Here is a 26,772-nt window from a genome sequence, read left to right on the forward strand (position 1 = left end):
CTCATGTATCAGGTTTCTATGGCCTTGGGGGAGGGGTTGTGGGAGGGGGGGCACGTTTTGAAAGGATGCCTAACCAGGTGGCAGGCCCGCCTTCAGCAAACACCCCAACGAGAGGCGGGGGTGGGGTGGAAGGTATTTCCCCCTCCCCATCCCCTGATCCCCCCAAGCCCGGCCATGGAGGTGAAAACGCCCCCTGACCCCATGTTGGTCCTCGGCCTTCCGCCCCAGGGGTTCTGCCCGCCTTTCAGGCTTGGGGGGAATCATTGACTGAGCTGAGGAAAAGGTGAGGGGGCAAGTGGGACCTGCCCCGTGTGAGGAGGGGGACAGGAGAGAAAGGAAGCTGGGCCGGGGGCAGGAGGTGATCCCCACCACACTCCTCCCTGGCTTTTTTCTGTGTGAGCCCCAGGTGGGCATCTCCCGGGGTGGGGGGCTCAGCTCAGGTCTCAGGGGCACTGCTGTTTTCTGAGCCCATTTCAGAGCCTGAGCTTTCTGCCAAAGGGGCAGCAACAAGGGCTGGGGACAACTGGAAGCTTAGCTAGAGAGCTGGGGAGGGACCTCAGGGGCCCAAGCCCAAAGGAGGACCCAGCATTCCCGGTGCATCCCTGCCCTCCCCATTGCTCAGGCCCCAGATCCCAGGACCGGCCTAGCTAACGAGGGTGCTCTGGGCTTTTCTTCATCTGTGAGCTGTCTCCCTCTAGTGGTCATTTCTGATGGACCGGGGGCATGGCTGGCACAAGGCTCGGGCAGGGCCTCCACAGGCCAGGCCGGCCCCTTGCCCTGCCCAGCACGATCAGGACAGAGAGGGAAGCGGCCTTGGCTATGAGGGGACAGGGACTCAACCGAGTTCTGACCCTCTAGTTTCAAAAAGAGAATAGTTCACTTTGGGTCTAAATTCACCATTTTGGGGAATGCTTTGATGGGGTTCCAAGTTTATGAAAAATTAATACTTAGGTCGGGTGTTAACCGTTAAGGGCTGAAGCATCCATGACCGTTTTGGGGGGGTTGGCGTGGCTAACGCTGGCTGCTCGGGTGCAGCTGGGCCAGGGGAGGTATGATAGTGTGATCCTGCTTAGACAGCTCTCCCCTTCCCCGGGGCCGGGAGGCTGATCTCTGCCCATGGGCCTCAGGGCCCCTCCCCAGGGTCCCGGCCGGAGGGGGAGAGCCGTGGCCTGAGCCCGGCAGGAGCCCCTGCCTTTTCTGAGCCCTCTTGCTCTCCCTTCCCTAGTTACACCAATGCTGACGGCCGCTGCCCCGGGCTTCTGACTCCTGAACAAATGACGGCTGGCACCTACAAGCTCTTCTTTGACACGGAAGGTTATTGGAAAAAGATGGGACAAACCAGCTTCTACCCCTATGTGGAGGTAAGGGCTGATGGGGGAGGTAAAGGAGCAAGGGTCGGGTTGGGGGGAGTCGGTGGTGGGCACCAGGCTTGGCCCTGCAATCGTGGAGTTGCTGGCACTCGTGCAGCCCTTGAATCTCACCCTATCCTCACAACCACCCAGCAGCCAGGGGCTCCTATCACCCCCATTTTACAGATGAAGGAACTGAGGCAGGGACTTGCCCGGGACCAGCTGGCTAGGCTAGAACTCATCTCCCTGACTCCAGGCCCAGCGCTGTGCCCCACGGCATTCCCCGCAAGACCCTAAAAACCCTTGGAGCTCTCCAGGCTGCCTGTCCCCAGTAACTCTTGTCCAAAAGTACCTCTTGGGCTGGAAGCCTGCCTTATTTTCCCTTGGCAGACTTTTTTTTTTCAAATGAGAAAGCAAAAAAGGAAAAAATCTGCCTAAGGGGCATTTAGAACCCTGTCTGCCCAGCAGCCCATGGCCAGAGGCCTCTGAACTCCCAGGAGAAAGGCAGAGGCCAGGATGCTGAGCCACAGTTAGGCTTCTCCACACCCGCTCTCCCCAGGGCTGCTCTACCTCTTACTCCCCTCTGCAGGGCAGAGCCCAGACCGCCTGCTGGCCAGCCTCCAGCTCTCTAGGGCCTGTCCTGATCACCCAGAACCCATCAAAATCCTCCCTCCGCGTGAGAAGGGTTTCCACTTCCAGAGCCATCTGGGGGGAGCTTCCCGCTCCCTGGGGGGCTGAGGGGCAGCGGATCGGCCTGGGGGTGCACTCCCTCAGGATCCTGGGCTCACTCACCTGCCTGAGTCCCACCCGCCCACTGCTTCTGTCTCTCAGGTTGTTTTCACCATCACAAACGAGGCCCACAAGCTCCACGTGCCCCTGCTGCTGAGTCCATTCTCCTACACCACCTACAGAGGAAGCTAGACAGCCAAGAACCAGAGTGAGCCCGGAGACCCAGCTCGGTCCAGAGCCATCCACTTCCTTGCCGATGAGCCACTGAGAGCAGCCCCCCGACAGAGCAATAAATTCTGTGCTCATCTCTCGGCAGGGGCCACTCGCTCCTTCACTGTCTCCCCGGGGAGCTGAGAAACTGCTCCCAGTGCCCCTGAAGACGGGGCCAGCTGTGGGCAGGTGGGGGCTGCTGAGGGCCAGGATCCTGGGGGGGGGGCACAGTCATGGTGGGGGGGGGGGGCGGCCGGGCTCTCCTGGCATTGTGGGGGGTCCGAGGTGGGTCTGAGGGGGCAGACCCTTGGGCAGGGGGCAGACACCAAGAACACGCAGCATGGTTTCACTCCCATACCCGGGCCCACTTTAATGCAGCCTTGAGACAGAACAAGGCAGAGACAGAGACAAGTTAAAAACTTTTCATCTGCTGAGGACACAGTTTTAGAAAAATAACCGACCTTAAATCTATGAAAGAGGGGCATTCTAGCGCCATCGTCTCTGGAGGTGTCGCCAGCCTCAGCCCCTCGGCCTGTGGAGGGGAAGGCAGGCCGTGGTCTGTCCAGGTTACGTTGGCATGGAGACCAGCCCGGCGGGGCCGTGCCCCAGGGTCTGTCCTATGACTGAGGTCTCCAGAGGCCTGAAGCCCATGTTGTCCAGGGGGATGCCAAAGGCAGTGAGCTTGGCTTCATACGTTCGCAGCAAATCGTTGTGCGCCTGCAGGGAGGGAAAGGCGGGGGGGGGGGGGGGGGGGGGGGGGGGGGGGGGGGGGGGGGGGGGGGGGGGGGGGGAGGAAGATGTCAGAGCAGAAGGCCCAGGATGGCCGGGGAGGCCAGCACTGACCTGGATGTTGTCCCGTCATTCCTCTCTGTTTAAACATTACTCTCTGCCCCTCCATCCCAACCTAAAAGAACCTCCCTCAGGTCCCCAGGTACCGGGCCCAGCCTGAAGAAGCAGCTCTTGTGCTGAGCTCCCGCCACCTCTGGCCCCTCTATCTCCCAGACCAGGGACAGAGTTACTGTCAGGGACAGTAACTGTTTTTCTTCACATTATTAAGGACATCACATAAGCTGTTCTAACTTCACTTTACAACAGTTCAGACAAGCCTTTCCAAGTTTCCCTGAATCCTCCAGATGCTTCACTTCTTTCTGCCTCAATATTAATTTTTGTTTGACAAAGATGTACTTTCTCATCCTCTCACCCCACACCCATTTAAAGAAAAAAAAAAAGAAAAACCAAAAACCTTGTTTCAAAGATACTTAGCCAAGCAAACACTCCATCTGTTGCACTAATATTCCATCATATTCAATCACCACAATTTATTCCTCAGATACTTGCTTTTCCCCCAATTTTTTGCTACTCTAGGATGTGCTGGGACAGCTGAATGACAGGCTGGACAGAGCACGGCCCTGGGTTCAGATCCAGCCTCAGACACTTCACCCACACTAGCGGTGTGACCCTGGGCAAGTCACTTAATCCCAATGCGCTGCTGTCAGGACTTTGCATGTACTGGCCTTTCCTTCCATCTCTGACCTCCCTGAGGTCTTTTCCCAGAAGTGGTATGTGTGGTTCAGGGCCATTTTAGCACCGTTTTCTAGAATGGAGGCCCAATTCACAGCGTCCCCTGCCCTGAGTATTGTTCCCATCTTCCCGCAGTCCCTACAACGTGCCTATTTTCAGCTTCTGTCACCTCTGGGGAAGAGGCGACACCTCTGGACTGTTTTCACTGACATCTCTCTTATTATTAGTGACTTGGGTATTTGTTCATGTACTTGTTGTCAGCTGGGATTTCTGACATTTCTGTTTCACCTGGGGACGGCGTGCTCTCAAAAGCAATAGAGCTAATGTTCCTTTGTCAACGTTCATGTGGCAGGGAGGTTGGATGACTGAAATCCAGGTAATCCCAAACCCCGGCCAGTATTCCAACCTTCTCTCTACTTTTTACCAGACTGTCAAAAAATCACATTAGATGTTTATCTTATTTGCCCCCAGGTCTTAGGGGTGCTTGGGATGTGGAGAAAGTGAAGGATGAAGTGGACAAAATGGAGGAACTAAGGAGGAGCAGTGGCTCTCTGGCTGCATTAGAACATGATTGTTCCAGATTTCCCCCCAAGCTTCCCTTTGTGGCCATAAGAAATGAGAACTCGAGGTTGAGATGTAGTGGGAGCTTCTAGGGACTGAGCTAGACCCACTGGCCCTTACCTACCCAAAGTGACAGTTTGATAATCGAGTGCATATGCATGAAGATAGACAAGACAGAAAGTGTCAGGAAAACATTAGGGGCTGAGAAAAGGGTTTGGGAAAATAAAGTCAGTGGCTGGTGGTGCAGTGGTGGGCAAGGAGGTTAGAATGGTGGCAAAGAAAGAAGGCTGAGATGGAGCCATAGATACAGAAGCAATGTGAGTGCAGAACGAGCAAAACCAAGGTGGGCATGAGAGAGATCTGCCAGGGAATGAGCCAGCAGGTACAGCCCCAATTATGGGAGGGAAAAGGCTGGCATGGGGCACCTGCATTTCACTTCCAGAGCCTAAGATTCCATCAATGTGGGTAACTGCCTTCATCAGTTCAGATTGCAAGCCCTCCCTCAAAGGTACCAAAGTCATGGGCCTCTCTGACTGATCAGTCAGAGACTGATCCAGGCTGGTCCTCACACATCAGACACGTTCTCTATCACTGGGCTTTTAAACCAAGACTTTCTAACTCTGGGGGACTGGCCTGAGCAAAGACTTCTTGTGCTGCATTTGGATGCTGTTGCCCATTTTAACCCCACACAAGTCCTTTAGAGTAAGTGTCATGACAAGGTCACAGTGTCATACCAGGTGAGTGTCATACAACATTTGGAAATGCTGATGACTTATGTGGGCTTATTTTATATCCTGCAACTTTGCTAAAGTTAGTAACTGCTTCTGGTAGTTTTTTAATTGACTCTCTAGGATTCTCTAAGTATATCATCATATTTGCAAAGAGTGATCATTTTGTTTCTTCATTACTTACTCTAATTCTTTTAATTTCTTTTTTTTTCTTATTACTAACCCTATCATGTCTAGCACAATTTTAAACAGTAATGATGATAGGAGACAATCTTATTTCACCCCTGATCTTACTGGTAATGCTTCTAATTTATCCCCGTTACATATAATGCTTGCTGAGTATTTTAGCAGATGCTACTTATCATTTTAAGGAAAATTCCATTTACTCCTATGCTCTCTAGTCTTTTTAATAGGAATGGATGTTATTTTGTCAAATGCTTTTCCTGCTTCTATTGATATAATCATATGATTTCTGTTAGTTTGGTTATTGATATAGTCAATTATGCCAATAGTTTTCCTGATATTGAACCAGCTCTGTATTCCTGGTGTAAAGCCACTTGGTCATAATGTATTATCCTGGTGACAAATTGCTGTAATCTCTTTGTTAATATTTTACTTAAGATTTTTGCATCAATATTCATGAGGGAAATTGGTCTACAACTTTCTTTCTCTGTTTTGGCCCTTCCTGGTTTAGGTATCAGCACCTTATCTGTGTCATAAAAAGAATTTGGCAGGACTCCTCTTTTACCTATTTTTCCAAATAGTTTATATAGTACTGAAATTAATTTCATTTAATTATCAGTTGGGGAAAATGGCTCTTAATTATTGCTTTAATTTCCTCTTCTTTGGTGCTAAGTTCATCTTTTTCATTTTTGATACTAGTAAGTTGGTTTTCTTTTTCTAATCTTATTTATGTTGTTGGTCTTTTCATAAAACCAACTCTTAGTTTTTTCTTACTTTCAGTTTTATTAATCTCTTCTTTGACTTTCAGAATTTCTAATTTGGTATTTAATTGGGGGGCTTTTTATTTTTTTTCTAGCCTTTTTAGTTGCATGTCCAAATCATTGATCTTCTCTTTCTCTATTAATGTAAGCATCTAGAGATATAAAATTTCCTCTAAGAACACTACTTTGCCTGCATCTCATAAGTTTTAGTATGTTCTCTCATTATTGTCATTCTCTTCGACGAAATTATCAATTGTTTCTATAATTTGTTGTTTCAGTGGATGTCAGAGGGAAGCTCCCTCTGTCACCTCTTCTGGGTTTGTATGACAATACAATACAATATAATACAATTGCTCCGAGAGAATTAAGCATTTAATCTGAGCTAAGTTACTTCTGTAGGCTGCTCTCCCATCATAGCTGCAAGGAGGCAACTCTCTGTATCTGGTATTTCCAGGGCTTAACTCACTGACTGCTAAAGAGCAGAATTAGAAAAATGGTGGGCCAACTGACAGTGGTTAAAAGCATCTGGAGCAGCTGTATCCAATTATTTTAAGTCTAGAGCAATAATTCCTAAAGTGTGATATGGAAGACCCCAAATTTGTATGTGACCTGGAGAGAGAGCTTAAGGCCGGAAGTGACCAGGAAGAGAATCAAAGGTGATAAGGTTTAAAGAGCACATTTCCAAAAGAAAAACCAAAGGCTAAAGGTCCCCTAGAGGCAGCTAGAGATATGACCATAAGCCAGGACATCCTGACTGAGGCAGAAGAAAATGAAAACTAAAGAAGAAGTGAAAGAAAATCCAGAAAGTTAATTAAGGTGGGCACCAAAGGAGCCTAAATCAATGATGTGAATAAGATGAAGAATCTCTCGTGGGAGTTGATTAGCCAGAAGGAAGATGACCCAGGACCCTATAAAAATGATTATCTGAAATCATTATTTACTGATATCTCTTGCATGAGGCAGCTAGACAAAACTTGGAAATAAAGATTTATCGATAAATGTCACCTACTGCAATCTGAAAAAGAAAAAATGGTCCATTTCTGGTAAATCTCTTTTGGCAACAGGGCCTCTAAAGGGCCACTGGCCATGAATGAGGCTCCAGGAGAACTGTCCCCTCTCTCAAGAAGAGCAAGTGACCATCCCATAAGTACATGGAGACCACAGAGTTTTAGCAGATATGATACACATTTCTCTGAAAATAAAGGTCAGAAGAAGGTGAAAGGGAAGTGATGAGTCTAAACAAGGAGAATGCATCCCTATGGGCCTGTGTCTTGCCTGGAGTTATCCAGGTATTATTAAATGGCAGACCTATAGTCTGAAGTCAGAGCACCTACACAAAAAGAGGTATGGGAAGTGTGCAAAGACCCTGTAGCATGCCCTCCCTGGGCGCCAGGGCTCTCAGTCCTAATTCTGGGTAAGACTAGGAAGTTTGGGAAGTGAGGGGTGCCAACAGAGAAGGTCCAAATGCTTTATAGCCAGTCAACACCCATGTCCCTTCCCTCTTGTCTGCCCAAGGCCTTACCCAGTCACCATCTCACCTTGCAAACACGGGCGAGCTCATACTGCAGGTCCTTGATAGTGCTGTTTTTAGAATCCAGGACATCCTGAAGAGGGAAATCAAAGAAGTCCACGATGAGACTTGAGACAAGCGGAAAGCTGCTAAGTCCCAAATATACACTAAAAAGAGAGCCTTGGACATGGGCGGACAATCAAGCACAGCAGGCAATGCCCAGGAAGCCTCTGACCTTTGGCCCACAGCTGCTGGGACTGAATCTGCTAGTTTCAGAATAAAGGGGGGAGGGGGTCTTTCTTGTCCTAGCAAGAACAGCACTTGCCTCCTGCTTGTACTCCTCTCTGAGACAGAAATGTAAATGTGCTCTACATAACAACACTTGTTGGTCTAATGCTATTTCTGACAGCTTCTTTTAGCTAATTAGTCCACCAGGTCTCTTCACTTTGAGTAGCATGGGCCAGGAAAAGAGTCTTGGCAATGGAAAGTGAAGAACTGTTCTAGGTTCAAGGCCCAGAATTGAATAGTAGAGTTTAGACAAATCATTTCAAAATGGCTCTTCTATCAAATGATAATAAAACACCAACCTAATTCCTGGAGGGTGGGGAATAATCAGTTAATCCCCTGAGGTTCCTCCTTCCTCTGATACTTAGTATATTCCAGGTTTTCTGAGCAGAATTTCAGTAGAGGTATACAACCCTTTTCTGCCTCTATTTAGATTCTCATCATACAGGGCTATCTTTATCAATAAATGGATTAGGATAAAACATTGGAATCTATTTAGTCAGATATGTTTTATATTGACTCCAAAGAAAACAAAAGTTCTCATCAGAACAAGCTCCATTCTGCTTTCTAAACATGGGAGGGGGCCAGAATATGTTCTCCACAGAGGGGAAAGTTCTCTTGTCCTGTATGTTATTCACGGCAGCTAACCCAATGCAAAAGTTGTTTAGCCTTATGCACAGTTGGTACACACAGCTTGTGCAGAGGTAGAGACCAGCAAATGAGTCCCATAGAATAATGATCAATATGTTGAGTCTTCCTCTGCCTTCATCATTTTTGGACGCTTCACAGGGCAAGGCTAGTGGAGAGGACTCTGTACATGAGCACAGGAAGATGGCAGATATTCTGCCCACTTGTAGATAACCACAGAGGAAATTGAGGGCATCTTTCACAGCAGCACCCAGAGAATACTAAAGTTAAGCTAACACATGCAAGGAGTGACCCTAAAATGGAAGGTCTAATGGTTATGATGACAGAAAAGCACCTCCACAAAGGAGTGAAGGCTTCTTCTGTATTTGTGGGAAGCAATACAAAGAGCCGAGTGCAGGAAGATCTGCAGGGAAAGTCACTGTTCTGGTTCTAGTTCTGGATCTACCTCTGGGATAAGCAATTCAAAGCTCAAGACCAAACCCTGTCATGAATGCCCTTCATGGAATGCCCTTCATGGCGGCTGTTGCCACGCTATGTCAGCTCATTGCCCGCCTCAATTTTTCCCACAGTGCCATGAGCCTGCTCAGCAGCAAGCCAGACACTGGGCTTCCTCAGACTCCCCTCTGAGTCATGTCATTTGCTGTCTCACTATGCGGCTAGTTGTGTACCACCAATATGGCACAAGTGGGGCACTGAACCCAACAGAAAGCCAGCTGACAGCTCTCTTCTCCATGCACTTCTTATGCACCAAGACCTGGTGCCTGTCCATGGGAGAGCCATCAAAGAGACTTTTAAGACCTTCCTTTCTAACCTATACTTAACTGTTAAAAAGGCACAGTTGGTTAGGAAGTTCCCATGGATATGATCAGGAAAACAACACCTAGAGCACGAATGAGTCTGGAGAGAGCCCTCAAAAACAGGGCCACGGGGAATTGCTGTTGGGTTGCCTAAATTCCCCAATCTTAGGGGAAAGCACAGTGATCGAACCCCTGTGTCCTGCTCTATTAACAAGAAACCCTTCTGAAGAGCCTGTACCTCCAGCTTTCGAGAGACCACCGCAAGGGCTTCGGGGTCAAGGTTGGAGGCGGAGAGGATCTCGTTCATCTGCACCTCCTTCCTCTCCATCACATTCGAGAGGGTCATCAGCTTGCGCTCCAGAATCAGATTCTTAAAGCCTGTTTTCTGCTGCACTTCTAGGATGGCCTTGCTGAATTTGGAATACAGGTCATCTCGTTCTTCTTGAACCTGGCTCAGGAGACAGGGACATGGGGAGAAACCAATTCATTTCTCAGGGAAATTTCATTAACAAGACTCACAGAATATGATTTGATGGAGAGAGAATGACATATATTTTTGTCACGTCTCTAATGATAATGGGTGATGACTAGAGCAAACCAGATGACTCATGGTTTCTAACTGTAAACATGCTAACCAAATCCTAGATTTCATCCCAGTGTTTCAGTTGCCAATGACACCCACTGCCTTTAAGGTACGATATACAGGGAAGTTTCTAACACAGAGAATCAGCAGGAAGTCTTTCTCTTTCATATGGACGTGAAAAGATCAGGACTTGGTGAAAACCAACAGAACCAGACTGAAAAGACAAGTGGCAGAGGGGAATGGGGGACTAGGCCCTATCTCGGAGAAAATGTAGAGTTTTCACCATTGTTTAGATATGTCTTGGGCTAGTCAGTGGCCAGTCCCATACCTTATTTCCCAGCTAACATCAGAACCATCATTTCAACCATGGGGCAGCTCAGAGGTGCCATAGTACATAGAGTGCGGGGCCTGGAACTAGGAGTTCAAATCTGGCCTCAGATACTTCCTAGCTGTGTGACTCTGGGCCAGTCACTTCACCCTGTTTACCCCAGTTTCCTCCTCTGTAAAATGGACTGGAAAAAAAAAAATAACAAACCACTCTTGTATCTCTGCTAAGAAAACCCCAAATAGATCAGAAAGAGTTGGGAAACAACTTAAGCAACTGAACAACAACATCTACCACAAGTATTTGCTGCATACTTTGGACTTTCAGGGCCCTCCACAGTTATATATATATATATAGAGAACAGTTTCATTATATGCCTGTAAATGGTTCGAGTTTCATAAACTTCAAACCTGGTACAAACACAATCAATTTGCTAAAGATTTCTCAAAATTAATAGGCTCTATGGCTCGCAGGGCATAATGGATAGAATCCCAATGGGCTTGGATTAGGAAGATCTGAGTTCTAATGCATCCTCAAATACTAGCTGTGTGACCTAGGCAAATTCCTTAACCCCTAATTGCCTCAGTTTCTTATTGATCCTGGAAAAATGGCAAAGCATTCCAGTATCTCTGCCAAGAAAACCACAGGGACAAAAGTCCATGGGATTGCACAGAGCCAGACATGACTCAACAACAATAATAATAATGGCTTGTGAGTTAGAATTTTCTTTGAAATCTGTTACCGAATTTTAAGTCATTTGTCTTTAGTAAAAGACAAATTCTATTCTATTCTATTAGGAGAAAGTTTTTTTTTTTCCTCTCTGATATTTGATGTTAAAAAAACAAATAACAAGTAAAAGACATTAAAATTCTATTGTAAAACTTATAGGCCAAATAAGAATGAAGTTTCTCATTGCTAATTCACTTTCTTCTCCATTACTACATACTTGGATGCTATGGAGGCCTCTGGGTCCTCCAAGGTACCAGGATCTTCACAAAGAGCTACCACCTTTCATTCTAATCCTCTTCCTACTTAAGTCAGTAAAGCTCAATCAACAAGCACATCAGGAAGCAGGGCTGCCAACAGACCCAGAGACAAGCAAGCAATAGGCTAACCAGGAATTAAAGGATCCCGCTTTAAGGCTGCCCACCACGCCCCTCTACCGGGTTTTTGAAGGTGTCCATCCAGTCTCAGTTCATGAACAAGTGGTTTTCACCACCTGGACACTGACTTTCTTCTGGCTCAGAACCCCTCCTTTATAAGCCCACCACAAACTGTCTCTGAATAGCGAGTGCATCTACAGAGGAACAGGGCCACAAATGGGGAGACCGAGGCCTGATGGCGCCTGCCTAATGCCCCACATCAAGCCCCACCAGGCCTCATTCAGGGAGTGTAAGCACTACTAACCAAGGGAGAGCCCCCATGAGGCTTATTCATGACCGGACAACCATGACCTCCAACCAGGGAGGGAGAAGACACAAAGTGCAGCTTCCTGACAGCCCTGAGGCCGAGTCCACCCAGAGGTTGTGCTTCCCTCTTCTGGTCCTCCCCTAGGACTCCCTCTTGTGGTCCTTCCCCTGCCCCTGAGGACACACGTGCCATCCCATACCCACACTCTCTCACCTTGATGAACCGCTGCTCTAACACTTCATGTTCCCACTGCAAGTCTTTCAATTCCTTCTCGGTGATTTTCAGGCGAGCTTTTGTATTCTGGGAGAAGAGAAGGGGCAGAGCAGGCCCTTGACATCAGGACTCAAACCTGGGGCAGCTGAAGCTCTGGTGAGGCAGCTCTGCCAGAGAAGGGCAGGGGTGCTCTTATCCCTGAGATAATGCCCAGACTTCCTTCCTGGCCCCTCAGGGGCGCCCAGGGGTCCCCAGCTTCCCTCCTCCTCTTCATCCACAAGTTCTGAGAAGCCCACGTGGGGGCCATGCCTTAGGCTCAGCCCGGCTCCTGGTCACTTTTCTGGGGAACCTCCTGGGATCACGGGGGGATCCCCAGAATCTGAGCTCGGGAGGACACTCACAGCCAGGGCCTGTCGGTCCTTCTCATAGTTGACTAGTTTCTTATGGAGGTCCATCAGCTCCTCTCGGGCCTTCTGCAGTGGCTCTGCCAGCCTCTTGTTCTGGAGCATCACTTCCGCCATCTCTTTTTCTAAATGGTCTTCCTTGTTTTTCATGTCCTCCATTTGCTCCTGCAGATGACAAGAGAAAAGAATGGCAAGGAGGGCAGGTGCAGGAAAGAGGCAGAGACTCCTCTTGCGTCCAGGAGAAATGCTTCCAATCAGTGCCCGCACCTTTCGGGGAACTCACTGCTACAGGCGCAAACACAAACTTACTGGGTGTCTGACCCTGACATGTGCGGGGAAGCCTAGAGACAGCCTGGCATGGCAGGGTACAGAACACGTGGGGGCAGAGGCCACCTGGGGCTGGGCTGTGGGACCGGCCTCGGACGTAGCTCCATAGAGGGGAGGCAGCCATTGGGGCACGAGCAGCACTTTGTAGCCATGGCTCTTCCCCGTGGGGGCAGTCAGCATCAGGATTTCTATTCCCAGCTGCAGAGCCAGGGGCTTGGAAGCTGCCTAAGCCGGCATTGCCGGGCTACCCAGCACCCCTCAAAGGCAGGCTCAGCACCCCCATCCATGACGCTCAGTTCGAGCTCAGGAATGGCAGGTCTGAAGGAAGCTTTCCCAGCAGGAGCAAAGGAGGCTCACCTGAGGCAGGGAGGGTTCGTGGCTACTGGGGGCGGTTTACCTTGAGAGAGTTGATGAGGGCCAGATTGTTCAGGGTGATGTCATTGTAATAGTTCTTGATGTCACTGAAGGCCTTCTCGTGGTTCTTCATCAGCGTGTTGATCTGGCCATTCTTTCTCTCCTCAACCTCATGGATTTCTGTCTTCCTCCGAAGATCCAGCTCATCTCGCAGCATTTTCATTTTCTTATCATATTTGGACTCGATCTCTGAAGGGACACAGTGCACAGAGCAGGTTAGCAGCCTGCATCGGAGTCAACGGCCCAGGCTCCGGCCTCACAAGGTTCTCCTGGACTCCAGAACACCGGCCCGTGGCCCTCTGCTCCTGCCGAGATGGGTGGCACCGAATGTCACGCAGACCCACCCAGAGAACTGAGTCAGGAGCCTTGTCAGTGAGCTGAGCAAAGGGCCAGGGGCAGGAGGCCCTTTTATGGAGTCTGTCTCAGGAGCTCTGAAAAAGGACCCTGTAGCCATGAACACAGAGGCCTCTGGTTTCTCCCAATGTCTCCATATTCTTTTATAGCCATAGAAGTAACCCACCCTGTGGCTCAAGACAAGCTTGGTGCCCCCGGGACAGGCGGGAAGCTGGTGGCTGGGATGTTTTGGCCCAGCAGGGATAGAGAGCTACAAAAATATACAACGAACCTCGGACTTGTCTCTCAAAGTCATTCCTCATCCGAGTAATCTCCTCATCATGTTTCTGTCAAGAAGAATGACAGTGTTACGAGAGCACTGAAAAAACTGACGGTCAGTTCACGGTGGGCACACACAGGCCAAACAGGCACCTGTGCTGCCTGGAAAACCCCATGATGACCCATGACTCCATCTATTTACAAAGCAGTGATTGCAGTCACCCCAGGCCCGTGATCTGGATTCTAAAGTTCACTTTACATCAATGTGCGGTAGGGTGCTTTAAGAGAATCAAGAACTCTGGTGATAAAATGACATGCTATGTCAAGTGACCTTATCGTACTCCTGTTCCTCTCTATCTGGCTGCATAGTTCCACAAACTTTGCATTTGAAGGGGTCTAAATTGCTTTCCTCATGACAGCTCTGTGAAGTAGGGGAGGGCAATCTTTATTATTATTTGTGTTTCAAATAAAGACACTGAGGCTCTTAGCTCTAAGAAGAATGTCAGTGACTTTCCTGTTATTTCACTGCTAAAAATCATCACTGGCAAAATTAGATCCTGTCTCCCAAGTATGGCTCCAGCCCTGCACACGCTATGTCTCTCAGGATCACCAGTGGCAGCGATCTAAAATGTTATTGAGTGTGCTTATGGATGTAGTAGGATGGAAACTCATGAGCCCTCCCCAAGGAGCTATCCAGTTCCACGGGAAATGCTCTTTCTAACAAAGGCCACATCCTGCATCTCCTCAAGTGGGCTGGGGACCCATCAGAGGGACCACCACTGCCACACACCCTTCATTTCACAAACAAGAAAGGTCTGAAACAGGAACACTTCCTATCCCCTCCTTCTCTACCCACAATCTCAAAAGAAAAATGCTATCAAATGCCTATCAACAATAACTCAGAAGCCAGGTCTCGTGCACTGGCATTCCTCACATTGGCCACATCCTGTTAATCTTTTCTGAAAGGAAAGAGTGTTTGGAGGAAGAAGAGACTGGGAGGCTGTGGAGCTGTCCCCAGCCCACTCACACTTTCCCCTCTTTCCCACATCCCAGCCTTTGCACGTACCAGGCGCAGGTTTTTCATCACCACCTCATTGGCCAGCTCCTGCTCCTTGAGCTCCACCTTGAGACAGCGCATGTTCTTGCGCATCTCATTCTCCTGCGTCCGGTGCTCCTTTTGAGCCAGCTTCAAGGACACGGTTCCCTCAGCTTTCATCTCCGTCAGGTTATTCTGGTGCTCATACAGCAAATGCTTTACTTTCTGTTTGTAAACCTAAAATAAAATGCACAGAAAAACACAGGCCCATGGGCTCTCTGTGTCCTACACAGATAGACAGACAGAAAGACCAAGAATGGCCAAAGCACTTCTCCTTCAAAGACCACATTCATTCTCTTTTCTCCTCTCTCTCCCTCTCCATTCCTCTTCTCTCTTCTTCTTTTCCTTTTGTCTGTCTCTCTGTCTTGCCTCTCTGTCTATGTCTCTCTGTCTCTGTTTCTCTCTCTCTAAGATCCCTTCCAGAGGATACTTGGGCCACACCACAAAAACAACTTAGGACCCTCCTTGACATTTCTCTTTGCATTTAAACTCCCGGGGGGGGGGGCAGTGCTCTCCCCAGACCAGAAAGGAGTGCCAAGGTGTTACGCTGAGGAGGGCTCCTCCCCACCCCCTGGAAGCACCCCTGGTACATAGGAGCTAAGCACAAGCAGTTTGGGCCACCACTCACTTTAATCTCCACTTGGTGCCTCTCCTCAGCCTCCTCCATCTCTCGGTCCTTATTCCGTAGCTCAGCTTTCTTCTCCTCCAGCTGCCTCCGGGTGATGTCCCAGAACGTGTGGATCTTGTCTCGCTCCAGCTGAAAGTAGTTGCGTTCTTCCCTTTCCCTGTCCAGCTCTTCTCTGATTCGCAAAATGTGCTCCTCCACCTGTAGAATCAAGGTGGGGAGGGTAAGGCTCAAGGGAGAATAGCAAAGATTTCCTGGCTCACCGGCATGAAATACAACGAGGACATTGTATTTCACGATGCACAAGCAGAAATAAGCTGAGTTTTGGAAGAGGGTTCCATTTTTAAATGAGCTTAAAATTGGTGACAACAAATGCACTTTGTCTTCCCAACTAGACTTTTGGGAGACTCGAACACCCACATAAACCCTGGACTCACAGATGGGACAGATGAGGATGGCCCAAGACCAGCTCCTACCTGTTCCTTGTTCATTTCTTCTGGTGGGATGCCGTCAACAATGGGGGAAGTTTTTACTTTTCCCTTCTTTCCTCCTCCTCCTCCTCCCTTCTTTTTGGGCGCCTGAAATAAACAGAAAATCATTAAATATCAAAACAAATCATAAATCATAAAAAAAATCACTGGCAGTCACGCTGCTGAAGGGAAAAGTTCTATTGATTCATATATATATTATATATATATATATATATATATATATATATTCATACATATAGGGAAAGGCACAAAGAAAAAGGCAATATCCACTTACTCAGAATTGAGGCCGTCCTTCTTCCCAACAGAAATATCCACTCCAGGAATGGACTACTTCAAGTGCTATTTGCCACAATATTCTGCCAATGCCCAATACTTCATCACGTGCATGGGGACACTTAATCAGTCACACATTTATTAACCCACTACTGTGTGCTAGGCATGTGGGATAAAAAGGCAATAAGGGAAAAGGGCCTGTCCTTCAAGAAACCAGCAATCTATTCTGTGAGGGGAAGCATCAGACACCCATCCCTGTCTCTGCAGAATATGGTTTTAGAAAAGAGATACAAAAAGGAAGAGGGGCTCTGGCAGCCAGGGATGGTAAAAGGAGAGAGGGGAGAAGAGAAGGGAAGAAAAGAGGAGAAGAAAAGGGAGGAAGGAAGAGGGGGGAAGGAAGGGGAAGTGAGACCATTTGCTCTCCCTTGATATTTTCTTCTCTTTGTTTTGTTTTGGGGGTTTTTTGTTTTTTTTGGGTTTTTTGGTTTATTTTTGTTTGTTTGTTTTTTGGTGACATTGCTTTCTTTTGGTTTTCTTTCTACCTGACTTGTTTTAAATTATCTTTGTGCTAGATTTCCATCCATGTCATATCCTTTAACCATGGGTATATCCCAAGACTTAAGAGGTTCCCTAGACCCTCTCTTCTCCTCTCTTCTCCCTTTTCTCTCTTCTCCTCTCTTCTCCTCCCTTCCCCTTTTCTCTCTTCCCCACCTCTCCCCCTCCTTTTCTCTCTTCTCCTCTTTTCTCCTTTGCCCTCCCCCTCCTTTCTTCTTCTCTCCCATTTCCCTTCCTCTCCTTCTCCTCCCTTCTTTCCTCTCTTCTCTTTTCTCCTCTTCCCTCAACTTTTTTCTTCTCTTGCTTCCCCTCATTTCCTCTCCTCTTCTCTCCCCCTTTTCTCCTCTCCCTTCCCTACTTTTCCTCTTTCCTCCCCTCCTTTCCCTTCCCTCTTTTTTCTCCTTCCTCCTCTTTTCTCCTCTCCCCTTCCCTTTTCTCTCCTCTTCCCTCTCCCTTCCCTCCTCTTTTCTCCTCTCCTCTTCCCTCCTCTCCCCCTTTCTCTTTTCCTCTCTCCTCTCCCCCTCCCCTCCTTTCCTCTCCTTATCCCACTCCTCCTCTCCCCTCCTCTCTTCTCCCTTCCATTGTCCTCCCCCTCTCTCCTTTCCTCTCTATATTTTCTGTGATCTTGTCAGTTTCCTTTACTTTAATTATAATTTTAAGGTAGATGATTCCAGATTCAGTCCTAGTCTTTCTTCTGAGTTCTTTTTCAAACTATATGTTCCATGGCTACCTCAAGCTCAATGTGTCTAAACTAGAATTAATTTATCTTCCTCCCAGAATCCCCTACTTCTGATCTCCCATGTTTCTGTGGAGGACACTACCACAGAATCTAATTATCATGGTTCACAATCTCACTCATCTTCATCTTCACTCTTGCAGCCATCTTAAATGTCCCCTTAAGTTTCCAGGTCTTATTCCTGCTCCCTCTCACTTGATCTCCATATACAACTTGGCCCCAAGCTATCTTTCCAGCCTTATGATGTTATTGCCCTACATACCCTCCAGATCACACCAGTGCCCAGAGAAGGGCTGGAAACCTGGGAGAGAACCCCATATGAGACAATGACAGACTTATTTTGGGATGGATGTAAAGTGACAGTATTGTTGCCCACAGCTCAAGGTGAACTGAAAGAGGACCTGTTGCTCCCTTCCTTCCCCATCACTGGGGGTTTTAGGCCCTGCAGAAGAATACCTACAGAGATAATCCTACACCAAAGTGGGACCTGGAAGTCTGAATCAGGAGAGCATTTCATCAGGCTGGTTGAGGCAGTCTGATTGCAGCAGTCTACTGTTGATAATTTGCAAAACAGACCAGAGGCAGCAATCAGACTTTGCCTTGGAATAGACCACTCTAGGAACATCAAACCTTGCAGGTCCCAAGCCAGCGATGTCCCTGGGATTATGGAACAGTAGAACATTCAATTCTCTAAGAAAGGAGCAAATGAAAACAGTCCAGACTTTCCCTAGACGAGTACATACAACTCAGTCTTAACATCAAGTATGAAGTCAGGAAAAAAGAATTAGTAAACAAACAAACAAAAAAGGAATCCTATGATAAAAACAAAACAAAACAAAACAATTATGATGAGGCAGGATCACTCAGAAGAAGAGAATGATTCCAAAACATCTGCAAGCAAAAACCTCAAAAAACAACAACAACAACAACAACAACAACTTGGGGATGAATTCAATTAGAATTCCTAGAACAGATAAAGCAGAAATCTTTTTTTTTTTAAGTTTTAAAATATTCTTGTAAGCGAGAGTATTAGAAATAAGAGCTATGGAAGAAGGAATTGGAAACTGAATTATAAGCCTGGCACAACAGGTACAAAACCTTATCCAAACAACAAACTCCCTGAAAATGAAAATGGACCAAAAAGAAGTCAATGACATCCTTCCAGCCTTACTTCAGTGGGGGAGTGGCTAATACTTGAACCTCATTCTCATCTGAATAGGTCAAAAGAGGGAAGAATACACACACAAAGAGATGGAGCCAAAAATTATTTTTACTTATTAGTGAAATAGGAGGAAGGGAGGAAAGGGAAGGTAAATTAAGGGAGGGATTCATCCTAAGCAAAATAAACTCTACTGATGTATGTGTATAGGTATATAAAAATATAGATGTAGATGTGTGTATGTGTATCTTTTGAGGTAGCAAAGTATGTGAATCTAAAAGGGTGCCTATAAATTGGGGAATGGCTGAACAAGTCATGGTACATAAATGTGATAGAATACTATTTATGCTGTAAAAAACAACAATTGGTAGTTTCAGTGAAACTTATGAAGACTTGTATGAACTGATGCAAAAGGAAGTGAATGGAAAAGAACGATTCATCCAAAGACAGCAATATGGTAAAGACAAATAATTTTGAAAGATTTAGGAACTCTGATTAACTCAATGACCAAACTACAGTTCCAAGGTGTTCATGATGAAACATATTACCCACTGGAAGGGGTGCCCATCAGTAGGGACATGAATCAAATTAATGTCACATGGATGTAAGAGAATATATTATTGTGCCATCAGAAATGATGAAAGGGACAATTTCAGAGAAACCTGGGAAATCCTGTATGACAGAGATCGAAGTAAGTAGAACCAGAAAAACAATGTATACAATAACTACAAAAGACAAAAATTCTGAGAGACTTCCAAATTTTGATGAACACAGCATTACCAACTATAACTCCAGTAGACCAGTGATCTCCAGTAGACCAGTGATGCTACCTGCCTCCCAAAAGAAAAGTGATGGACTTAGTGAAGTACAGAATGGAACATCTGGGGCCTGGCCAAAAGTCAGGACTGTTGTTTTGCTTGTCTATGTTTATTTGTTACAATTAAAAAAATTTTTTTTGTTGCATTTTAAGTTCTAAACTGTCTTGTCATTCATTCTAAGTTTATGTGAGTGTTTATATTTGTCAGTGTTTTAAATTCAGAATAACAAAGACTAAGAATTTTTTGGAGAAAAAAGAGGTTTGAGGAAAATTAGATGGATTGATTTGAAGATTAAGTGATCATTGTTAATTTCAGAAGCACATAAAGCAGAAATGAATTATGATTTTAATAAGGAAATCATGAGCAAATATTTGAGGTCTGCTTTTAGACAGGAAGACAATGATCTTATTGTTATAAATATAACAGCCAAGCGTGAGAACCAATGAAAGGAGAATGACTCTAGACCGGGGCCATGATGGATGGCAAATGTCTATCTGAGATCAGTGCAAAGTTTTGCTTACGGACCTGGCAATTAATCCACTTTGATTAATCACTACTGGGAAGAGTTAATGAGCATAGAAAGCTTGGTTACCAAGGGAGGAGAACTGCAAGAGGAATTTTAATAGGTCAAGGAAAAGGCAACATTAAAATGATACAAACTAAAGGAAATTTAAAAGCCTCACTTCTTTATTCATCTTTGAGATATTATTTTTCAAATTTTATCGATGTCTTTATTTTACTATCACTTTCATTTCTGAATACCCCTACCCAGTGAAACTTCCTTTGTAACAAATATTTAAATCATACACAGTACACACATATATACACTTTAGCAAAACCAAATAATCTAACAGGCTCATCTAACAATATAATGCAAATGACAAAGTAAATGCAATATTCTGTATCTAGGATCACTCTACTTCTCCAAAGAAAAGAATGGGAGAGCAAATAATATTAAAAGAGATTCAAAGATACTACTCTGAAGTTTAGAACTTAGAAAGTAATTTATTTTGCAACATTTTGATACAAGGTTATCTATGAAAGAATGTGGCTTATTCTCCTATTAGGTTGCAAACTCTGTATCTAAATTTTATGTCTCCAAATCCCTGGGCTCCCACAAGTGCCATGAATTTTAGAGATACATAGTAACTATATAAAAGTCTTATGTTGAAGTCACCTGTTGAATCTGAAGGAAATAACATAGATCTCTAGAACTGGTAGATCATCACCCAAAGCATAATGTCAGGAAAACCAGAGTTTATCAGTGATTTTAATAAGAGAAGAATGGGATCTCTCTGCTTTTTTTTTTTTTTTAACTTGCTTTCATTGAATTCAAACCTGCTTCCTTTGAAGGTGCTTATAGTCTCTCATATATCTTATAGTCATATATCTCTTAAACACCAAAGAGGCTCCCTTCATCTCAATTATTATCCCCCTCCTTTGAATTCCTCATTGTGTCTGTTCCACTTAGGGTACCAAAGAGTCACAGAAAATGAAGGCTGAAGGGAATTACCTTATCTGACCCTGGGTCCCTGAGATAGATAAGAGGTAAAGCCAGGATAGGAAAAATGTTTTTGATTCTGAGTCCCATGACAAATTCAGGAAAATTTCTACAATACTTGTTTTTTAAAAAGGTGGTAGCAGGCCCTGGACACCCCGAACCTCTGAACCTCAGTCTGAGATGCTCCTGACTTGGGGATTCTGCTGGAGTCTGTCATTCATTTGAGAATGCCTAAGAACCCAATCAAGCCCAGAATGTCCCTTGCCCCAGAAGTGATGCTTCTGACAGAGAGGATGATGCCCTCTGATTCCTGGCAGGCAAAGCTATATATAATAAAATGTGTCTATCTTTATCTAGTTATAACTATAACTATTTAGGTATCATGTTATATGCTTTTATATCTAAACAGATATATGTCTAGTTCTATCTAAATGTCATATTATCTATATGTGTATTCAATTATATAGATATCTAGTTATAGAGCTCTGCTATATCTATGTCTATCTAAATGTCATACACATATGTGTATATCTATGACTATATTTATCTAGATAGGGATATTTCTATTTCTCTATTTGTCTCTAAATATCAGCTATTTCTCTCTAGATATAATTTTATATAAATATGTATAGCTGTAGCTATATATAGTAAGATATGTCTATCTCTATTTCTATCTATCTCTATATTTAAGATTTCATATTATATACAGTATATATCTATGGCTATGTTATATAGTTATCTAGAAATACTGCTCTGTTTCTATCTAGATGTCATATCATATACTCGTATGTATTTCTATAGCTATATATCCACATATCTCAATAGATATCTATAAGTATATCTTTTTCTTCTATCTATCCATCCATCTATATCTATCTAAATGCCATGTACTTATGTGTATCTACAGCTAAATATTTACATCTTTAACTAGATATATCTACATTTAGATTCCTGTTATCTTAGTATGTCTATCTGAAGCTATATCCATCTCAATATCTATCTGTATCATCTCTCTAGTATCTAGAGATCAGATATATAGATTGATATATCTACAGAGATGCATATAGATAGAGATACACCTATATATAGATATATAGAGAGAGATAGTGTACACATATGTGCATACATATACATGGACACGTATACACAATATACCACATATCATCTGTTATATAGATGCAGGTATATCATGCGCATATGTATGTATATATAGTATGTCCGGTGAGTGTAAATATGCACCTATGCATGTCCTATGTCAGTTCTCAGGAGAATGTTTTTGTTTACACGGGTGTACACGAGAGCGTATAAGTCACTTTGCACAGGGGCATATCTAGCTATGTATGTGCACGTGTGGGCGCCCAAGGGCAGAGTCGCTGTGAGCATATTTATATGGTACAGATGCAATACACGGCCAGGGCGCCAGACACCTGCCTCGGGGACCCGGTTTCCTCACCTGTGACACGTGGGGAACGCTAACGGCCCCTCCCCCCAGGGTATCCGAGTAAACAAAGCGCTATCCGGAGGGGGGAGGGGGGAGGCTAGACTTTAATTATGGCTTCCTGGCTGGGGCACAGGGAGGGAGAAGGCCTCGGTTCCAGCCTCGCCTGCGCCTCCCGGCTGGCTCTGGGCCTGCCCCTCTTCGGGCGGAGAGGGAAAGGCGCCCCGCTCTCCTCTTCTCCCCGGCCCCCCCGCCCCCGACCCCATCCTTACCATCTTGCTCCCGAATCGGCCCCCCCGCGGTCACACACGCGCAAACTCCACCCCGGGTCCTCCGCTCCCCGCCTGGAAAATGAATCCCGTCTCCTAGCAACCGCCGCCGAAGTCGTCCTACGCTCTCGCCGGAACTCGCGAGATCGCGCCCGTGCCTCCCTCCCCTCTCTCCCTAGCCCCAGCGGTCCCAGGAGGCGGCGACCCTGGCAACGCCGGAGACCGAGTCCCTAGCAACGGAGGCCTGGGACTGGGCGTGGCCTGGCGGCCCGGGGTCCCCGGGGCGCGAGGAAGATGCGCTCCCGCAGCCCCAGGCTAGACCCGTGCGCCCCCTCCGAGGGGTCCGGGCTGCTCGCCAGCGCTCTCGGGGGTGGGAGCGGGAGCTGAAGATGGATCTCAGGGGGGCGCCGCCTTAGGACTCCTTTTGTCCCCGAATGTGTGCGTTGATGTGATCTACTTCAGGGGTCCCCATGATACACACACAAAGAAACGCCCGTGTAATAGCTTGGAAATGACTCCATATTCCGGGTGTCCCCAAACTCAGTAAATTGCTAAGGTTTGGGGGGCACCCGGACATGCACAACAAAAACGATTTTCATACACGAACTGGTTTGATACAGAATCCTAGCTTTAAAGCTGGAAGGTCCGTTAGTCACTGCCAGGATCCTCATCTTACAGAGAGCAAAGTCATTTGGCTCCAGGTGCCCCAGATTAATGAAGAGGCAAAATCCGGGTTCTAATCAGCAGCTCTCCAAACTGATTCGTTTGCATGTCGTGCTAAGGATGTCCCTGCTTTGCAAGGGGTCCGAGAGGCTTAAAGACCCCGAGATTTGGGTCTTTATTTTGACCCCCTTGCCAAACCTCGGTCCAAGCCTCGCCAGGGCTGTATATGATTTATGAGTTGCTGCATATGTAAGCATCAGGGCTGGCTCTGCATGCGTAAAATGAATGCCACTGTGTGAATGTCTGCTCCAGTGCACTTTCTGGTTTACAAAGTCTTTTCTATGATTTCCTTTGAACTTCAAAACAGCCATGTGAGATACATGGTCCAACAAGATGTAAGCCCAGAAGGAGCAAGGATCATTGTTCTTAGAGTTGGAAGGGACCTTGGACTGCATTTAGTCCAACCAGGTCATTTTGTAGATTTAAAAAGAAAACAAAAATCAGGTCAAGAAGTGATCTTAATCTAAACTCCTTAGGAATCGGGAGCATTTGCATTCTTTATATTTGCATGCCCAGGTGCTGTCAGTGTTTAATATATAATTAATTCAATGCTTGTGAATTAATTGACTCCCCCCAGAAACACAAGCAAAACACAACCTGGTAATACTCTTGCCACTATCTCAAGTTTCCTTTCCTATTTTACAGTGGGGGAAACTGAGACTCAAAAAGCTTAAGTATTTTGCCCAACATCATAGAGCTAAAAAGTGACAAAGCCAAGACTCAAATCCAGGTCTTCTGACTCTCTAGATCTAATAATAATCTTTCTGCTCCAAAATTTCCTATATATATATAAAATGTCTCTGTGTGAGTCTAGAGGGGTAATTGCCCTTGAGGACCCTAGCATTTTGTGGACTAGTTTGCACCATTCCCCTGAGGTTGGTTAGCCCCGGTCACATTATAAATGATGACAGGCCAGAGATAGTTCCTCAAATTAGATCTAAAGTCTTGGCTCTGCTCACCTGCAGATAGTTGCCTGTTATATAACTTGAAGGCTGACACAAGGATCTGCTTTCTTTTCCTCCAGAACAAAATGAGATGATATATAACCCTGCTCGTTCTTTGAAGATTCGTGCCTGTGGCTGTCACAGAATTAAATCAGAGAGATGATGGAAAGAGCCAGAAGACCTTCTGTAACATCTAAGTAAGGGGGTCTATATGGGCCTCTTAAAAAAAAACCCAGCATATCCTCATCATCTCTAATTAGTCTCCCCTGATACTTGGAATCAGAAATTCTCTTTCCTTGCTTCGGGTGTCTGGCCTAGATTTTAAATCAGAAATTTTCTTTTCCTGGTATCAGGCCTAAAGTTACCCTCATTCTACCAACTGTCAAAAGGACAGCCCAGCAGGGATGGCTCAGAAGGTAAATGTCACTGAACTGGAGACGTCAGCAAAGTGATATCACGTTGACCCAAACTGTTCTGGTAGCTCACTTGGGTAAGGCAGAATAAGCTGCTCTCAGTGGGGGTGGGGGGGAGTGGGGGGGTGTTTCTTCTTTTTCCATTACAGTGCACCAACCATGGCATTGGCATGTGACACTTTGCTGCATAAACATCTTAATTCTGACCTCTTATTTACCAGAACTAAATTTGCAAAGCTCCTATCAAATCCCTATGGCATCCCTGGGTGATAGATGGAACATACCCTCCATTCTCAATACTGGATATTTTTCTAAACTACCCCTCAACCCTAAATCATTTTCTGTCCTCTTCATCTTTATCTTGGATTTCTCAAGACCCAGTTAAAATGCCACCTTCTAAAGCAAGGCTTTCTGGCTCTCCTTTAATGTTAGGGCCTTCTCTTTGACTATCAACTCTACAATTTATCCTGTTTACAATTTGTTTGTACATATATATGGTTAACATCTTGTCTCCCCTGTTAAACTGAAAACTTCTTGAGAGCAGAAATATTTTCCATAAACTCTAGTGGCTCCCTATAAACCTCCAGGATCAAATATAAAAACCTCTGATGGTATTGAAAATCCTTTATAACCTGTCTTCCTCCCACCTTTCCAGACTTCTTATACATTAATACCACATCCCCCATATCCTCTGTGATCTAGAGGCACTGGCCTTCTTGCTGTTCCTTAAACAAGATGTTCCATTTCCCAATTCGATGAATTTTTTTCACTGGCTGTCCTTCATGCATGGAATTCTCCCCTCCTCCCCTCCAGCTCCTGGCTTCTCTGACTTCCTTCAATACCGATAATCCTTTCTACAATAAGCCTTTCCTGATCCTCCCTTAAATTAGAATGGATTTCTTCTTATGATTATCTCCAATTTATCCTGCAATTTATCTTTTATATAGCTTGTCTGTATATGTTTGCTTGCATATTATATTATAAACTCTGAAAGCACAGAATGTCTTTTGCCTTTATATTCCCAATACGTAGCACCGTGCCTGGAACATAGCAGGTGCTTAATAAATGCTTGTTAGAATTGATTAACTGACATACCAGATCTATGATTTTATCAGTGGTGGGAACTCCTTCCACCCAAATAACTATCTGTAACTTAAGTGATTTGCCCATGGTTACACAGCTAGGAAGTGTCAGAGACAGAATGTGAACCAAGTTCTTTAGGGCTCCAGGAGCAACAACACATTGTACTATCACAGAGAAATGCAATGTGCCAGCTACCTGGATCTCATCACAAACCAAATCACTCCCATGAAAAATAGGCAAGTGTGTGTACACACCATTTGTGATCTTCTTTGGTGTGCTCTTCAATCATGGCTTGGAAGGAGATCTTCTGATTTGGTTGACCCTTCTACTGAGTCATAAAGGAAGCACTTTGGACAAAATACTTCACCACCTGAAAGTTGGGGCTGGTAGTCCTCCGGTGTATGCTCAGAGAAATGCTTTTTTAAGGGCAGAGTTGCCAAACTAAAGCTGGGCCTTTGGTAAGTGAATGTGATGGATCTAAAAATCGGTCTTCTGTTTTCCCTTCTAAACATTGATTTGAAAGCTTAGCTTTGGGGAAGAGGAGGAGGAGGAGAAAAGGGGGGAGGAGGAGGTAGAGGAGAAAAAAGAGGAGGAGTTAGTTGGAAAGGTTGTATCAGTCAAACTGGCTTTATTCATGTAGTTACACCCTGATGGGTCCCCTTTTAAGCAGTAGTGATTCATTTATAAGGGGCAACTTGGTCTTTGTGATGTCTGATCGTGTCACTATGTCTTATGCAGTCAGAAACCTAAACAAGGGGCTGTCACTGTGCCAAATTCTGGATGCCAGGGTCTACTTGGCATGATAAAGGGAGTAGCTCTCTCTCTCTGGAGGATTGGTGGGCAAGAGAGATGGTGCAGCTGGAAATCTCAGGGAGCTAATTATTATTATTATTTAACATTGACTTAGCATCCACAATGTGTTAGGTGCTTTGAGACTGATGTACAAAGAATTGGCCTTTTGTTTCAAAAAATCTGCCTTTGTAGTCCCTATTTAAATGATAAGGACAATGAAAAATAACCCCCCTGCTCATCCTATGATAACTGACTCTTCAGCTTCAGGAAAGTTCGAGTTCTGAAT

General features: G+C 45.6%; 2 protein-coding genes across 6 annotated transcripts in view; one reads left to right on the forward strand and one right to left on the reverse strand.

The window, feature by feature from the left end:
- The window catches only part of GAS8 (growth arrest specific 8), a 29,405-nt gene extending 3,069 nt beyond the window's left edge, over window positions 1–26,336 (reverse strand). The window contains exons 1-13 of one of the 5 annotated variants that reach the window (XR_004231616.1): window positions 25,949–26,336; window positions 24,214–24,333; window positions 15,768–15,869; window positions 15,295–15,492; window positions 14,637–14,843; window positions 13,584–13,638; window positions 12,942–13,147; window positions 12,215–12,382; window positions 11,814–11,900; window positions 9,521–9,730; window positions 7,581–7,646; window positions 2,750–3,005; window positions 2,142–2,266 (exon numbers count right to left, since the gene is read on the reverse strand). Coding sequence is in view for 3 of the 5 variants with exons in the window: in XM_031950096.1 (XP_031805956.1) it covers window positions 2,856–3,005; window positions 7,581–7,646; window positions 9,521–9,730; window positions 11,814–11,900; window positions 12,215–12,382; window positions 12,942–13,147; window positions 13,584–13,638; window positions 14,637–14,843; window positions 15,295–15,492; window positions 15,768–15,869; window positions 24,214–24,333; window positions 25,949–25,951 (1,572 nt within the window). In the remaining 2 variants the exon portion in view is untranslated. Of the gene's footprint in view, window positions 1–2,141; window positions 2,267–2,631; window positions 3,006–7,580; window positions 7,647–9,520; window positions 9,731–11,813; window positions 11,901–12,214; window positions 12,383–12,941; window positions 13,148–13,583; window positions 13,639–14,636; window positions 14,844–15,294; window positions 15,493–15,767; window positions 15,870–22,534; window positions 22,651–24,213; window positions 24,334–25,948 lie in introns of those variants that run through there. The other 4 variants (XR_004231617.1, XM_031950096.1, XM_031950098.1 and 1 more) reach the window with 4 other exon arrangements.
- On the forward strand, window positions 66–2,393 carry LOC116420958 (5-hydroxyisourate hydrolase-like). The gene is made up of 4 exons (XM_031949228.1): window positions 66–132; window positions 229–283; window positions 1,226–1,361; window positions 2,181–2,393. The coding sequence occupies exons 1-4, from the start codon at window positions 66–68 to the stop codon at window positions 2,268–2,270; spliced, it is 348 nt and encodes a 115-aa protein (XP_031805088.1). The 3' UTR covers window positions 2,271–2,393.
- Window positions 26,337–26,772: the final 436 nt, after the last annotated feature.

Source organism: Sarcophilus harrisii, chromosome 2 (genome assembly GCF_902635505.1).
Source record: "Sarcophilus harrisii chromosome 2, mSarHar1.11, whole genome shotgun sequence".
Taxonomy (NCBI): Eukaryota; Metazoa; Chordata; class Mammalia; order Dasyuromorphia; family Dasyuridae; genus Sarcophilus; species Sarcophilus harrisii.